General features: G+C 44.1%; 1 protein-coding gene across 1 annotated transcript in view; it reads left to right on the forward strand.

Annotated features, from left to right (window-relative positions):
- LOC117042380 overlaps window positions 1-14,741 on the forward strand; it is a 50,186-nt gene that overhangs the window by 12,116 nt on the left and 23,329 nt on the right. Inside the window, exons 5-7 of the mRNA XM_033141927.1 lie at window positions 5,371-5,527; window positions 8,714-8,812; window positions 13,514-13,912. Coding sequence (XP_032997818.1) covers window positions 5,371-5,527; window positions 8,714-8,812; window positions 13,514-13,912 — 655 coding nt within the window. The remainder of the gene's footprint in view (window positions 1-5,370; window positions 5,528-8,713; window positions 8,813-13,513; window positions 13,913-14,741) is intronic.

Raw genomic sequence — 14,741 nt, forward strand, 5'->3', positions numbered from 1 at the left:
GCCATGTCTGCTCTCAACGGTGACTTGAAAAGCTCCAGCTGGGTTGACTTCCACGGAAAGAAGTAGAAGCCAGAGGTTCCTAGAATCCCCAGCGCTGTCATAAGATCTCTTTGCAAACCACAAACGCGCCCCAAGGTCCCCGTTATGAGGAAAGAAGCAACCTTGAATCCCAAAGCGAAATGGCCGAAAGTGAGCGAAAGGACTTTTTAAAAAAGAAAAGAAAACAGTTTTTTTAAAAAATAGAACAGAGAATCTAGAAAACACAAACTTCCGTCCACAAATAGTCACTCTCTGGACCTGGCAGCTTTGCAGGCACTGTGCAGGCAGAGGGGAAAGTGCCATGGAGAACATAAAGAAATAGGAGGGCAGTTTCCAGCGCTTACCGAGACAAGACTGTTACATAGACTCTGCATGTTTCCGACTACAGTATTCCTTTTCCGGGAGCTTGGAAAACTTGCAAGTTCCTTATATTCAGAAACAACCTGTTCAGAAAGATCTGAACTCCAGAAGCAGCTTTGAACAACAATTTGTAAACTGCATTGAAGTTTCTCTCTACAGTCAAGCGGTGTATACATTTTATGAAATAAATAAACAAGTTGCAATGCCGTTTTCCTTCTTCTCTGTGTGATGAATAACCAGGGTGATGCTCTTGCTAAATGTGCAAGCCTGCAAGTGCCACACAATGTTTCCTCTGCCTTTGTAAAGAAATCTGTTGTTGAGTGTGGCATCGCCTGCTTCCTGGATCTGTTCTGAGGTCCTAGGAAAAGGACATTTTTCAAACACTGATGTTGCCTTCACCCCCAACAGCCTCCATAAGTCATCTTCGAAAAGTATCTCATTAATGTGTATAGGTTTTCATTTAATGATGACCATCTTTGAAGGCAGGGCTGTTGTCAGGCAGAGAGGTGGTGGATGGTAGAATCATAGAATCATAGAATCATAGAGTTGGAAGAGACCACAAGCGCCATCCAGTCCAACCATCTGCCAAGCAGGTAAATGTTGCAACATATATAAACATAATCTCATCTGCCCAAATGGTGCATGTATAAAGGGGCATCGTGAAATTACGGGGAGGTGTGACTGTGCTCCTGGCCTTCTGTCAGGCATGAAGCTGGCTCTGCCTTTCTCCGCCAAAACCAGAGTCCTCTCTGTTGGGGATAATAAAGGCAGAAATTCAGGCAGGTGTAAAAAGAAAAAAAAGGTTATTTATGTATGTCACCACTGTGGCCCGTGTTTTGTTAGCCCCAAAATGGAAAACGAGCGAGGTTCCAACCAAAGAATGGCAACTTAAACTGATGAAATACGCGCAGCTATCAGATTTAACATATAGAATAAGAGAACAAGAAGAACATATGCCTATTGTTTTGGGGTTTTTTTTCAAAAAATTATTGATTTTTAACATAACACATACAAAAACACTACACAAAAACTACATACAAAAAAGAAAAACAATAAAGAACAATATAACCAAACAAAGAACAAAAAAACCCCCTATTTAAACCTATCTAATCTTCTATATAACGTTGTAGGTTGACTTCCTCTCGTCCTCTCTGGCTGCTTTCCTTGTAAATCATCTTTAGTAATTTCCTTACCTTTTCATATTCTAACTTAAAACTCTAATCAACTTATCTTATTTTAATTACCTTATCATTCCTTCTTCTATTACTAAATCTAATCTAACTTCTATATCTGTAGCCTACCTATTTCTACCTGCCTGCATTTAAATACTTATTTTAGCATATTTTTTCAAATATACTTTAAATTTAGTCCAATCTTTCTCCACCGCGTCGTCCATCTGGTTTTGGAGTTTCCGGTCAGTTCAGCAAGCTCCATATAGTCCATCATTTTCATCTGCCAATGTTGGCAGATGAACATATGCCTATTGAATATAAGGGTGAAAATTGTGTACACTTAAAAACGCTGGCAGCATTAAGATAAAGTCAACAGCGTAAATAAGTTTTGATGGATGTAATAATGGAATACTGCATGGTTTAGCTTATGTAGAATATGCAGGGATGTATGGTATGCAAACTGAACCATGAAAGAGAAGAAGGGAAGTCATTGATTTAAGGTTGTTTAAATGAATATTCCAAAATGTAAATTTGAGATATATATATCTCTCACATATATATGAAGTTGGCTCCACCTTTGGATGCCTGTTAGTTGCTTCCATGTTGGCTTCCACAGTTAAGAGACACCAGAACTTGCCATGAACATCTCCCTCATTCTCTTAGAGTACGTTCCCAGTACGTTTCCGAGCACAATTCAAAGTGTTGGTGCTGACCTTTAAAGCCCTAAACGGCCTCGGTCCTGTATACCTGAAGGAGCGTCTCCACCCCCATCATTCAGCCCGGACACTGAGATCCAGCGCCAAGGGCCTTCTGTCTGTTCCCTCACTGCGAGAAGCAAAACTACAGGGAACCAGGCAGAGGGCCTTCTCGGTAGTGGCGCCCGCCCTGTGGAACGCCCTCCCATCACAGGTCAGGGAAATAAACAACTACCTGACATTCAGAAAAAACCTGAAGGCAGCCCTTTTTAGGGAAGTTTTTAATGTTTGATATTGTCGTATTTGGTTTCTGTTGGAAGCCGCCCAGAGTGGCTGGGGAAATCCAGCCAGATGGGCGGGGTACAAATAATAAATATTATTATTATTATTATTATTATTATTATTAGAATGGCAATGGTGCCCAGCTGAGAGGTGCCGGAACTGAGTTGCTATGAGTTCCCCCTGGAAAAAAGCCATGCTTCCACATAATATGAACAGTGTTCAAATGGAATGGAATCCTATGTGTGACCACGTGTCTGCACTGAGTTCATTGATCTTATAATACTTCAATGACCTAAATAAAAAGTCACTAGTTTCTTTTCTCTGTCTACACCCTGCTATAGAAAAATCCAATTTCATTTAATTCAGGAGATCTTGTGGAGTTGCACAGATAGGATTTTCCTTTACTCTCCACCCTGTTGTTAATTATCCTGAGTAAATGTTTTGGATGCCAACTGACTGAAGCATATATAAATATAATGCATATGGATGGCCTTTTTAATGATTCTATTGTCTTATATATGCCAATAAAGGTGTTGAATTGAATTGAATTTAACACTCTGTGAGGTGAGTGAGGCTGAGAGACTTCAGAGAAGTGTGACTAGCCCAAGGTCACCCAGCAGCTGCATGTGGAGGAGCAGAGACGCGAACCCGGTTCACCAGATTACGAGTCTAGCACTCTTAACCACTACACCACACTGGCTCTCCACCATACTGGGGAACTGGGCACCCACAATCCTGAGGGCAAGTTGGCACCCCTGCAAGCTACCCAAGCTGGAGAACTTCCACAAAGAGGCAAAAAAGATCAGTTTTAAAGTATGCCAACATAACAGGTCGGAGCAGGGAGCCGATAAGGTTTTCCATTTTTATTTGTGGCCCACATATTTAATAGATACCTGGAGTTCACCCACACACTGAAGCAACCTAAAGACTTCTCCCGTCATTTGAATAGAAAGGCGAAACCAAACAACCAGCCTGTGAGGTATTTCCCAGGACCGAATTCTCAACCTTGATTTTCCACGAATCTTATAGGAACACAGTAAGTTGATTAACACAGAGCCAGACCATTGGCTCATTTAGCTCAGCGCTGACTGTCGGCCGTGGCTCTCCAACCCAACCTAGAGATGCTAGGAATGAAACCTGGGGCCTTCTGCGTGCAAAGCAGGTGCCCTACCAGTGAGCCGCAGCCCTTCCCCAAGGCATTTGGGGCACTTCCCTCTTTGCACTTGCACAGCGCCTGCTGCCAGGAAACCCCAGGCAGAAAGGCAGCCGCCCAGCTCCACCCTTGTTACCTGCTTGGCTGGTTCAGAAGAGGCCAGCTGAGGTATACAGAGAAGCGCATTGAGCATTTGCTGCTCGTTCAGGTTCTCAAAGGCTGGGTTCCCCGAAAGAAAATGCTTTTCATATGTTGTATATGGAATCGACTCCCACAAGGTGTAATAATAATAATAATAAATTTTATTTGTACCCCGCCCTCCCTGACCGGAGCCGGGCTCAAGCCGGCTAACATCATAAAACTAACACAGTATACAAAGAACATAGAATCATAGAATCAGAGTTGGAAGAGACCACAAGGGCCATCCAGTCCAACCCCCTGCCAAGCAGGAAACACCATCAAAGCATTCCTGACAGATGGCTGTCAAGCCTCCGCTTAAAGACCTCCAAAGAAGGAGACTCCACCACACTCCTTGGCAGCAAATTCCACTGTCGAACAGCTCTCACTGTCAGGAAGTTCTTCCTAATGTTTAGGTGGAATCTTCTTTCTTGTAGTTTGAATCCATTGCTCCGTGTCCACTTCTCTGGAGCAGCAGAAAACAACCCTTCTCCCTCCTCTATATAAAAACAGGCAATCAATTAATTAAAATACATCTTAAAATTAGTTCAGAGCAAATTAAAATCTGGACAGATGACAGTCCACGGGTAAAATTGAGAGTGGTTAATATTCTCCAGGGCCACTGGTCTTATAAAGGACCTGTGAGCGGGCTAGGAGGCGTCTTAATGCTTGTTCTTATACTGAAAGAAAAGAATCAGACTGAACCCCGACCAAAGGCCTGGTGGAACAGCTCTGTCTTGCAGGCCCTGCGGAAAGATGTCAAATCCCGCAGGGCCCTGGTCTACTGTGAGAGAGTGTTCCACCAGGCCGGGGCCATGGCCGAAAAGGCCCTAGCTCTGGTCGAGGCCAGTCTAATCTCCCTGGGGCCTGGAATCTTCAGGGTGTTGTTATTTGCAGACCTTAAGTTCCTCCGTGAGGCATACCAGGAGAGGCGGTCCCATACGTAAGAGGTCAGCCATCGGTTTAGGTGGCTTCAAAAGGGGCTTAGACAAAATTATGCAGGGAAGGTTTATCAGCATCAATTAGCTGTGTAGCTCTGAACGCCAATTGCTTGGGAGCATCACAATAGGCAAGGAATCAGGGTCCATTTGTGTGTGTGCATGCACACACACACACACACACACACACATTCAAGAAGTGCCTGGAAATTTGTTCTGTGACTTTAAAACCACTGATTATGCAAGAGCTGCAGCCACACAGCTACTCCCTCTCATTGCTTTCCAGCCCAGTTGTCTGATCTCTCCTCCAGCGGCTGTGCTGCGCACCTGGAATTTGGCTCACTACAGCAGGCAAAAGGGTGACGCGGATGAAAAGATCACGGCTGCCATAAACCTGTCACAAAGGACACTTTCTATCAGCTAACTAGCAGTTGGTGGCCACCTGCAGGCATTGTCCAATACTAGTTTTCGCTAACGGATTTCAGCTAAATGAAACTGACTTTCACCAACTGGGAAGTTGGTTTTGTAAAGCCATTTACATATAATTGCACAAGGCTGCCAGAAAGAAGTTCAAGGACCTGCAAAGTCCCTTTTCTGAAGTCTCGTCAGTCTGGCGACTAACGTTGAAGATGGAGGATGAAGATGGGTACATGGCTATAGACCCAGCCACCCGGGACGCGTACCCAAGACCACCTCTCAAGAAAACCAAAGGTACTTGACTTTGAAATGTCCGCCCTGTGACTAAAAAGGAAGTTTCTTAAAAGGAAGCCTGCAGGTTTGATTTGGAAGGAGTTTGCAGTGAACTTTGTGCATGTGACTTTTTCTTCCTTCTTCGACAAAATCATTAAAATCAGGTGTGTTTTAGTGTGCAGTTGTCCACAGAATAGCTGAAGTGTGCATGCACACGAAAGCTCATACCAAGAGCTAACTTAGTTGGTCTCTAAGGTGCTACTGGAAAGAATTTTTTATTTTGTTTTCACAGAATAGCTGATAATCTTCAATCTGAAAACGTGAGCAGGGGATTAGACACAATAGATATGTGTGTCTATTAGGCACTTAAGAGACAGGCAATGTCAGGGAGAGCATTTTAGAATGGTAGAATGTGCTCAGTTTCTGTACTTAAACTGTCCAAACCATAGTAAAAACTGTTTTTTCTTTTTTCTTTTTTGCCAGAACCTCCTCTACCTCACCTTCATTTCTGGACAGGTCATGTTTCATTGCATCCTTAAACATCAAATACCCTTAAAGTACCACTTTTTTTGTTCCAGCTAGTTACTGCAATAAGGCAAATACATAAATTAATCATTGCTGTGATAGATATGAACTACTGGCTCCTCTGGCCCTATTCATACAGGGTGTGAGCAAGGAGCAAAGCATGATTTGAGCTTCTTTCTTTCTTTCTTTCTTTCTTTCTTTCTTTCTTTCTTTCTTTCTTTCTTGTGTGTGGTGTATGATGGGGAATTTAAGCAATTAAAATAATAGACCTCTTTGCACTAGATGCGCTTGTGTTATTTTCTGAAGACAGCTTCCTTTCCTCTACTTGGAAATTGTAACCCCCAACCTGGCCGAAACGATTCATGGCTAGGATCCGTGGTATGGAACAAACCGGTTTTCCCACACTTCGGCTTGCACCATGCCTTACACAGAGGGTTTTTTTCCCTTTCTCTCCAAACCACTGTTAATTAACCTGAGTAAACATTTTGGATGCTAACTGCCTGAAGCATGTAGAATTTCCTGATGATTTTGTTGTTGTTCAGTTGTTCAGTCGTGTCCGACTCTTTGTGACCCCATGGACCAGAGCACGCCAGGCACGCCTATCCTTCAATGCCTCCCACAGTTTGGCCAAACTCATGTTAGTAGCTTCGAGAACACTGTCCAACTATCTCATCCTCTGTCATCCCCTTCTCCTTGTGCCCTCCATCTTTCCCAACATCAGGGTCTTTTCCAGGGAGTCTTCTTCTTACTGAATCACCTGGATCAACACACCTATCAGCCACACCTATCAGCCAATCGCCCATTCCCACCACCCATCTGAGTAATACCCCTTCCCACTCCCTCACTATATTTAAGGATCTGGTGACTTCTGTTTCAGTGTATCTGAAGAAGTGTGCATGCACACGAAAGCTCATACCAAGAACAAACTTAGTTGGTCTCTAAGGTGCTACTGGAAGGATTTTTTTTATTTTTTATTTTGTTTTGACTATGGCAGACCAACACGGCTACCTACCTGTAACTGGATCACCACAGTGATTATTACCACATAAAAGTATATTACTATGGTAATGACAGCTCAGGAAGCAAATACAAATTAACAGGAAACCAGACCTAATTCAAAACACAAAAGACTCCGTAAACATAACCTTGATTTCACAAGCGTTAGCAACAGAGCTGAAATGAAAAGCTGAGGGAATTTCAAGATTTTACTTTTCCTTTCCTCTACTCCTTTCCTTTCCTCTACTTTCAGGGTTCAGTTCATTCTTTTTTAAAAAAAAGATTTTTCGGCTTTGATCTTGAAAATCTGATGATACTGAAGGTTTTTTTTTTTAATTGTTAATGGGATAGATTTGGGTCTTGATAATTTGTAATATGCTTTTTTAAGAATCTGGGTTCAATGTATTTATTTGTTTTATTTATTTATTCAACTTATACACCGGCCTACACCCAGAGGTCTCAGGGCAGTTCACAACAAGACCACAACATATAAAATCAAACCAAAAGCAGTAATCCAATAACTACCTCCCCCCCAAAAGCCACATTCCAAAAGGGTGTTGGATGTCAATAAAATCAACCAAAGGCCTGGTTAAAAAGGAATATTTTTGCCTGGTGCCTAAGGGTGTGTAATGAAGGTGCCAGGTGAACTTCCCTAGGGAGAGCATTCCACATATGGTGAGCCACCCTCCGGACCTCTGGAGAAGGAGGGACACAGAAGATGATCTGGGTAGGTTCATATGGAAAGAGGCAGTCCTTGAGGTATTGTGGTCCTGAGCCATTTAAGGCTTTATAGGTCAAAACCAGCACTTTGAATTGAGCCCGGAAACTCATTGGTAGCCAGTGCAGTCGGACCAGGATCGGTGTAATATGCTTGAACCGTCTTGCTCCGGTGAGCAACCTGGCTGCTGAATTCTGCATCAGCTGAAGTTTCTCAACCGTCTTCAGAGGCAGCCCTACGCATAACTCATTGCAGTAATTTAACCTTGAGGTTACAAGAGCATAGACAACAGTAGTTAGGCTATCCCTGTCCAGTTAGGAGCATAGCTGAGCCACCATCCAAAGCTGAAGGAAGACACTCCGGGCCACTGAGGCCACCTGAGCCTCGAGTGACAGCAGAGGATCCAGGAGTACCCTCCAGGCTATGAGCATTGCTCCTTCAGAGGAAGTGTAACCCCCATCAAAAGCAGGCAACCTCCCAGCCACCTGGTCTAGGGAACCACTCACGATAGGATTGGAGAGGTCAGAAAGCCATAGTATGAGTCCCAATACCATCCTGGGGTTGAAAGGCTCAGAGTTTACCATCTCCGGTACATATGATTTTAGAAAGTTCAATAACGTTTGAGCCTCTGAGACACAAAAAGGAAGCCAGTCCAGATTCAACTGTTGCTCAAGAGCAAATACTTGCATACCTGCAGCTGCTCAAGATACACTTAGATACATATCCCTACATTATTATTTTTTTAAAATCCTCATTGATGTCAGCTGAACACATGGAATTCTGCTTCCATGTGTGGATCTCCATTGCTGGTTTAGGGGTATGTGGTCTTCCACAGAGCAATGAAGTCATTGGATCCCTCTGTGGTCTTGGTTGCCGCTTAGTACCAGACTCGGTAACAGTTACAGTGCACACTCAATTGGGGGGGGGGAGTGGCCAGTGGTCTTCACCACAAACTTTTAATTCCACAGATCCATCCTCCAATCTTCTCTGGTGGAAAATTGGTCTTGGCATTTCGCTGGCAGGAATTGTTGCTTTGACACTGGCTTTGATCATTCTCACTCTTCCAGGTAAGTAATCCCTGTTCTGATCATCCTGGATTGTACTGTAAGAGGACCATTGATACTGTTGCTTTTGTGCAATAAATAAGACAGAGTTCCTATTCATTTGCTGAACAGAAAGCAAGCATTTGCTCCCTTGAAGGGACATTGCCTTTGTCCAGTCTCCCTTGCAGAACAGTTTCTGTCTGCAGTGCTTTCTTCCCTTTCTTTCTGTAGGGAAAAGCCTAGATGGTTTCAGATGCCAGGAAGCAGAGTATTATTCATATTGGGGTGGGTGTGTGGGTGCTTCTATTCCATCTGCCAACCCCGCAGTCCACCCACTGTTCCTTTTGTCCCCTCCCTTTGGAGCAGGCTTCTGCATCCTGGTGCTGTTGATTTCCAAATTTCACCAGCCCAAATTCAAGCATGGCCAAAGGTCTGAAATGATGGGAGTTGTGGTCCAGAAGCATATGGAAAGCAACAGATTGGGGAAGGATGCTCTGGAGGGAAGAACCTGGCCAATGATATCAGCTTCCTGCGACCAGAAAGGGTGTCATAAACTTCCCACTTACTCCTTATACGATGTTTTGTTGTTGGTTTTTTGTTATAATGTAGGTGTTTTATTGTAGGCCACTTTGGTAGCCAATATTGACTGAAAAGCAAGACAGATTAATATCCTTAATAAAGAAATAATTGCGTGCCAAGGCCCTGGGCCCGTAGTTCCCTCAGATAATAAACACACAGACACAATTATTTTAGGTTAATGGGATAAATTAGGCCACAACTTTATTGGTTACAGATGTGAGCGGTTTGGCCTAGGCTAGGGTGACACCTGGCTATATATTGACTCTTGTCCATCTGTAGGGAGTCACACTAAGAGTAAACCACCAGTAGTGGGAGCCCTATGACATACGTCAAATTGAGGCACCCCACGTGGTCCTCGTTGGGGTCGTGCCATGGACAGGAACCACGCCCCCCATCCCTTTAACAGGATACTCTTATTGAGGAGGGGCTTGCGGAGGCTACAACCTCCCCTCCCTGAAACAAAGGCTTACCCAATGCCTAACCTTACAAAGTTGTGATGATTGCTACAAGGTAGGTGGAAACCAAATGCCTGGTGCCATTTGGACAGCCGGGGGCATGACAGTGCCGGGAGTCAGAATGACGTGGGTGGCATCCCTCCATGCCGCCCCCCCCAGCCGGGTTACTAAAGTTCGTGGGCTGCAACACTGCCCACCGCAGAAGGTGAGCAGATCTCTAAAACAACAACATTTGTTGCGAAGGAAATGAGGCTCTTTCCATGTACCCAGATATGTATAGAGATATAAGTAACTCACAAGAGCTATTGGTAAACTTCCTTTTGCTGAACTGAAAGTCTAACAGGAAGTAGGAAGCAAAAATAAAAAATAAAAAAGCTAAGTAGGGTAAGATTGGGACTGTACTTTGCACAAAGACAGCATGCCTATTTCTTGTGGTTGGTTGGTTGGTTTTTTGTCTTGTTGTCCTTCATTGCTATCAGTTCTCTAAGCCACCATGTCTTCCAAGCTTCCCAAGACTCTGCTCGAAGAAGCCAGGTGGCCTTGCCACATCCAGTGATCTACTCAGCACAACAATGTGACTCCCCAAACAGCAGTGTGTTGGAACGCCTCTCCAAACTCCCTAGATACAATTCATGCAAAGACGCCTTTGCCTCATGTTTGCGTAAGTACGGAAGTTCTGTGGTGGGTGGGTGCGAATCAGATGCAGGAGTCCTTTGATACAAAAACACAAACATTAATCACACTTCTTCTTCACACTGTGAAATTCATTGCCCTGAGATGCGGCGATATTGGCCACTAGCTCAGAGGTGCAAAATCTTAGAGCAGCTTTCCCTATCTTTGTGCCCTCCATATAGGCAACTTGTTAAAACAGCAGTGTTGAATAAAGCTAAAAACTGGGTACCAAGTTGTGGGAATGTTCAGGGTGGCAGGAGAGGATATATTGTTTATCAATATTCTTCCTAACTTGCGTCAGCAAGTTTCTTTACTTAGCAGAGTGCATTCCCCTTTACACAGCAGAAAACTAGTTGCAAACTCGTGTGAGTTTCTTAAGACAATGAGCAATTCAATCTGGCTTGTCCAGATTGAAATGTGTTCTAATATTTTCCTGGTGAGACCTCTTGAATCCATCCTAAAAGAATAAAGACACCACAGTCTTATTCATAAGCAATAAAAATAAAGTTTACTCAGGCAGAGCACAGTGTGATCCCTGAAGGCAGGCTTAAGGCTTAAAGTTACAAGAATATACAAACAGGTTTAGCCCATATGTGGGTTGACCTAGTGACTGCAGTTGGCAGTCCGGGAAGTTTGCAGGTCGAAAGGAAGATGGAAAAGGAGAGAGAGTGGCAGCATGCCTTGTCCTTTTACCAGGTCTGGAAAGGTCACGCCCACCCACTAGTCACATGCAAGGAAGGATGCTCCAGGCTAGGAGGAACAGGAAGTTTGCAGGTCCCTTGCATGACCACTCTAGCAAAACAAGGAATGTTGTACTTGTCTGCTCTCAGTGGATTACATCCCACACAAGTAGGTTAAGATGACTGGCTATTTTGCTGAAACTGGATGTGGTCCCAAGTGTGCATCCCTGTGAAGATAGTTCCACAGATGTGGTGCCACCTGCTGCCACCAAAGAGGTTCTTAGCCTGTTTGGCACCTGCCTCGCTGTCATGACAGTGCCTTTGGGTTCAATCCCGGAATAGTAGACTCTGGAGAAAGAAGAGGATGATAAGGCAGGAACAGACTGAACCCCTGTCTCCATTTGGTTCTGGTGTGAAGACACAACTTCCAGCTCCTTCCCTTCCTGATGAGGAGAGTTGCCAGAATTTAGGGAAGGCTCTGAGCAGTGGCTTAGGATGGCTATAATCAGGAATCAGGGTGAGGAGGCAGGTCCCATGCTCTCTCCCTGACCAGATGCCACCTCAGGAGCTGGGAGAAGATGCATCCACCCAGACCCAGTGCCTGCTTGCAAACCAGCAACTCACACAGAGATGGAGACTTCTCAAGAGAAGGAGCTGTGCCTGCCTGGACTTTGAAGCTAGATAGGTTGGTGTGAACACCTTGCTGCCCGGGGAAGGGATTGTGCCAGCCTAAGCTGATAATAGGTACTGATCATCATAGAGATCATCTGAGCCTCCAGTGACAAGCTGAATCTAGGAGCTCCTCCAAACAATGCACCTGCTGCTTCAGAGGGAATGCAACCCCATTCAGAAAACTTCCCAACTCCCAGACCTGGAAGCCACTCAACATTAACATTAAGCACCAAGAATTTAAACATACATTTTGAATTGTGACCAGCAGCCAGTAAAAAAAAAATGTTTAAGAGTTGGCAAAATGTTTCATTCAGTGGATCCCATCCAATAGTCTAACAGCTGTATTTTGGACCAATGGCAGCTTCCGCAGCTTCTTCAAAGACAGCTCCATGTGCAGCACATTGTAGAAGCTGAACTGCTATATAGTCTGCCTGGAAAATTGTGGGTTACTGGCATTGTTCACTAGGTTTCCACTGCTGCAACAACAACATACTTAAATGAGCAGAATGTCTCTCCAGGGAGAACAAGGGACTCAGCTACATTAGTTTAAAAGGGGGAGGGCATTATAAATGTGTTATAACACTGGCAGAAGATGGGTCTGTATGGCAAATGTGTACATAAATCCTTCAGCAATGTGATTTTGCATTATGAGCTTTACAACACGTTTTCCTGAAATGTTTTTTTTTATGTGTCTAGATCCAGCCAACCTCGGCCTGTAAAAATGTTAGCCCAAGGTCACATGAATGTTTGCTTATAATTTTATGTTCTTCAGTGAGCTCAGTTTGATCCAAAACCTCATGATCTTCTTAGACTTTTCACCTCTTCAAGGAACTAATGACTCATAGGACAACTGGGGGTTGCGTATGATGGAAGTTGCAGCAAGAACTGAATTTGTCACCAACTTCTTCTGAAAATTCTACTGTCGTCATTAGCATATGATGGCAGCTTCCTGAATCTCCCCTTAATCATAATAAGGCAAAGTGCTGTTTTAAAAACAAACAAACAAACCCACTAAACTTTTAATATCAAACTTTGAAAATTCAGATTAACATGTTGAAAATCTTCCATATTTGACATTCCTAGAAAGGGACAGCTCAGTCCATAGATCATGAGACTCCTAGAATCATAGAATCATAGAGTTGGAAGAGACCACAAGGGTCATCCAGTCCAACCCCCTGCCAAGCAGGAAACACCATCAAAGCATTCCTGACAGATGGCTGTCAAGCCTCCGCTTAAAGACCTCCAAAGAAGGAGACTCCACCACACTCCTTGGCAGCAAATTCCACTGTCGAACAGCTCTTACTGTCAGGAAGTTCTTCCTAATGTTTAGGTGGAATCTTCTTTCTTGTAGTTTGAATCCATTGCTCCGTGTCCGCTTCTCTGGAGCAGCAGAAAACAACCTTTCTCCCTCCTCCAAATGACATCCTTTTATACATTTGAACATGGCTATCATATCACCCCTTCACCTTCTCTTCTCCAGGCTAAAGATACCCAGCTCCCTAAGCCGTTCCTCTTAATCTCACGGTTGTGGGTTTGAACCCCATGTTGGGCAAAAGAATCCTGCATTGCAGGGGATTGGACTGGATGAGCCTTGTTTTCCCTTGCAACTCAATGATTCTATGAAAGTTTAATTTCAACCTTGTTGGTTTTCCTTCTTTTACACGCAGGTGAACCTTCTGACATCTGCATACAAGTGCCAAAGACTCCCATCATAGCAGCAGTCAATGAAACGGCATTCATCCCTGTTGATGTCCAAGTCCCAAAGACTGACTGGGATTTCGTTGAAATCCAGTGGCACCACATCAAAGGAGCGGGAGATGACTTCATTCTGAAACTTAACATGAGGTCATGCAGCCTAACCAGCAACCCGCAGAAGTGGTGGCAGCGTTACTGCCACCTCTTTTATGAGGTGATGCCGAAACATCGGAGGAGAGTGTCAGTCATGACGAACGCTTGGCTGGTCATCTGCAATGTGCAACCGGAAGATTCTGGGAGATACCAAATCACAGTGCAATCCAACAACATGAAAGATGCATGTAGTTTTGTGAATCTTTCAGTGGCTGGAGGTAAGAGGAGGCAGAGAGGTGTATGGAGGTTTGGTACACTATAGCACAGACCTGGGCCTGCAAAACACAGCACAAAACCATCCTGGGTGAACCCAGAATTAAGTGGCAAAACTTTTTTTTCTGGTTTGCACCTTTTCAGTCTCCAGGGTGGAGGATGGGTCTTTGAAATCTTTACCACATGGAGGTGGAAGGAAATTGTGCTAGTTTTCTATGTGTTTACACGGGGAAGCATTTGACTATGCCAAACCCCATCTCCAGCTTGGCATAACAGAATCTGAAATGCATAAACTGGTTCTTGGAGGCAGGGAGCAGGGAACCTCAGTGCCAGAAAACAATCAAGAAGAAGAGTTTGGATTTAATATCCCGCTTTATCACTACCCTAAGGAGTCTCAAAGCGGTTAACAATCTCCTTTCCCTTCCTCCCCCACAACCAACACTCTATGAGGTGAGTGGGGCTGAGAGACTTCAGAGAGAAGTGTGACTGGCCCAACGTCACCCAGCAGCTGCATGTTGAGGAGCGGGGAAGCGAACCCAGTTCACTAGATTATGAGTCCACCGCTCTTAACCACTACACCATGCTGGCACTCTCAAGGTACACAAACATAACACGTTTACACATCTGAGTAACAGCTGGGCAGGGGACAGACTTTTAGTCCTAGTGGTATATGGTGCAATGTGAAATCTGTTTTGCATCTTAATCTAATTAAATGTTCATAACGTATTGCTTTCTGTGCACTTTCAGAACAAATCTGTAGAATGTGATAGTTCTGGCCTACAGTTGATGTAATCAAATGTACCATGTTTGGTATTTGTAAACCCTATAAATAAG

The sequence above is a fragment of the Lacerta agilis genome, chromosome 2, assembly GCF_009819535.1.
Source record: "Lacerta agilis isolate rLacAgi1 chromosome 2, rLacAgi1.pri, whole genome shotgun sequence".
Taxonomy (NCBI): domain Eukaryota; kingdom Metazoa; phylum Chordata; class Lepidosauria; order Squamata; family Lacertidae; genus Lacerta; species Lacerta agilis.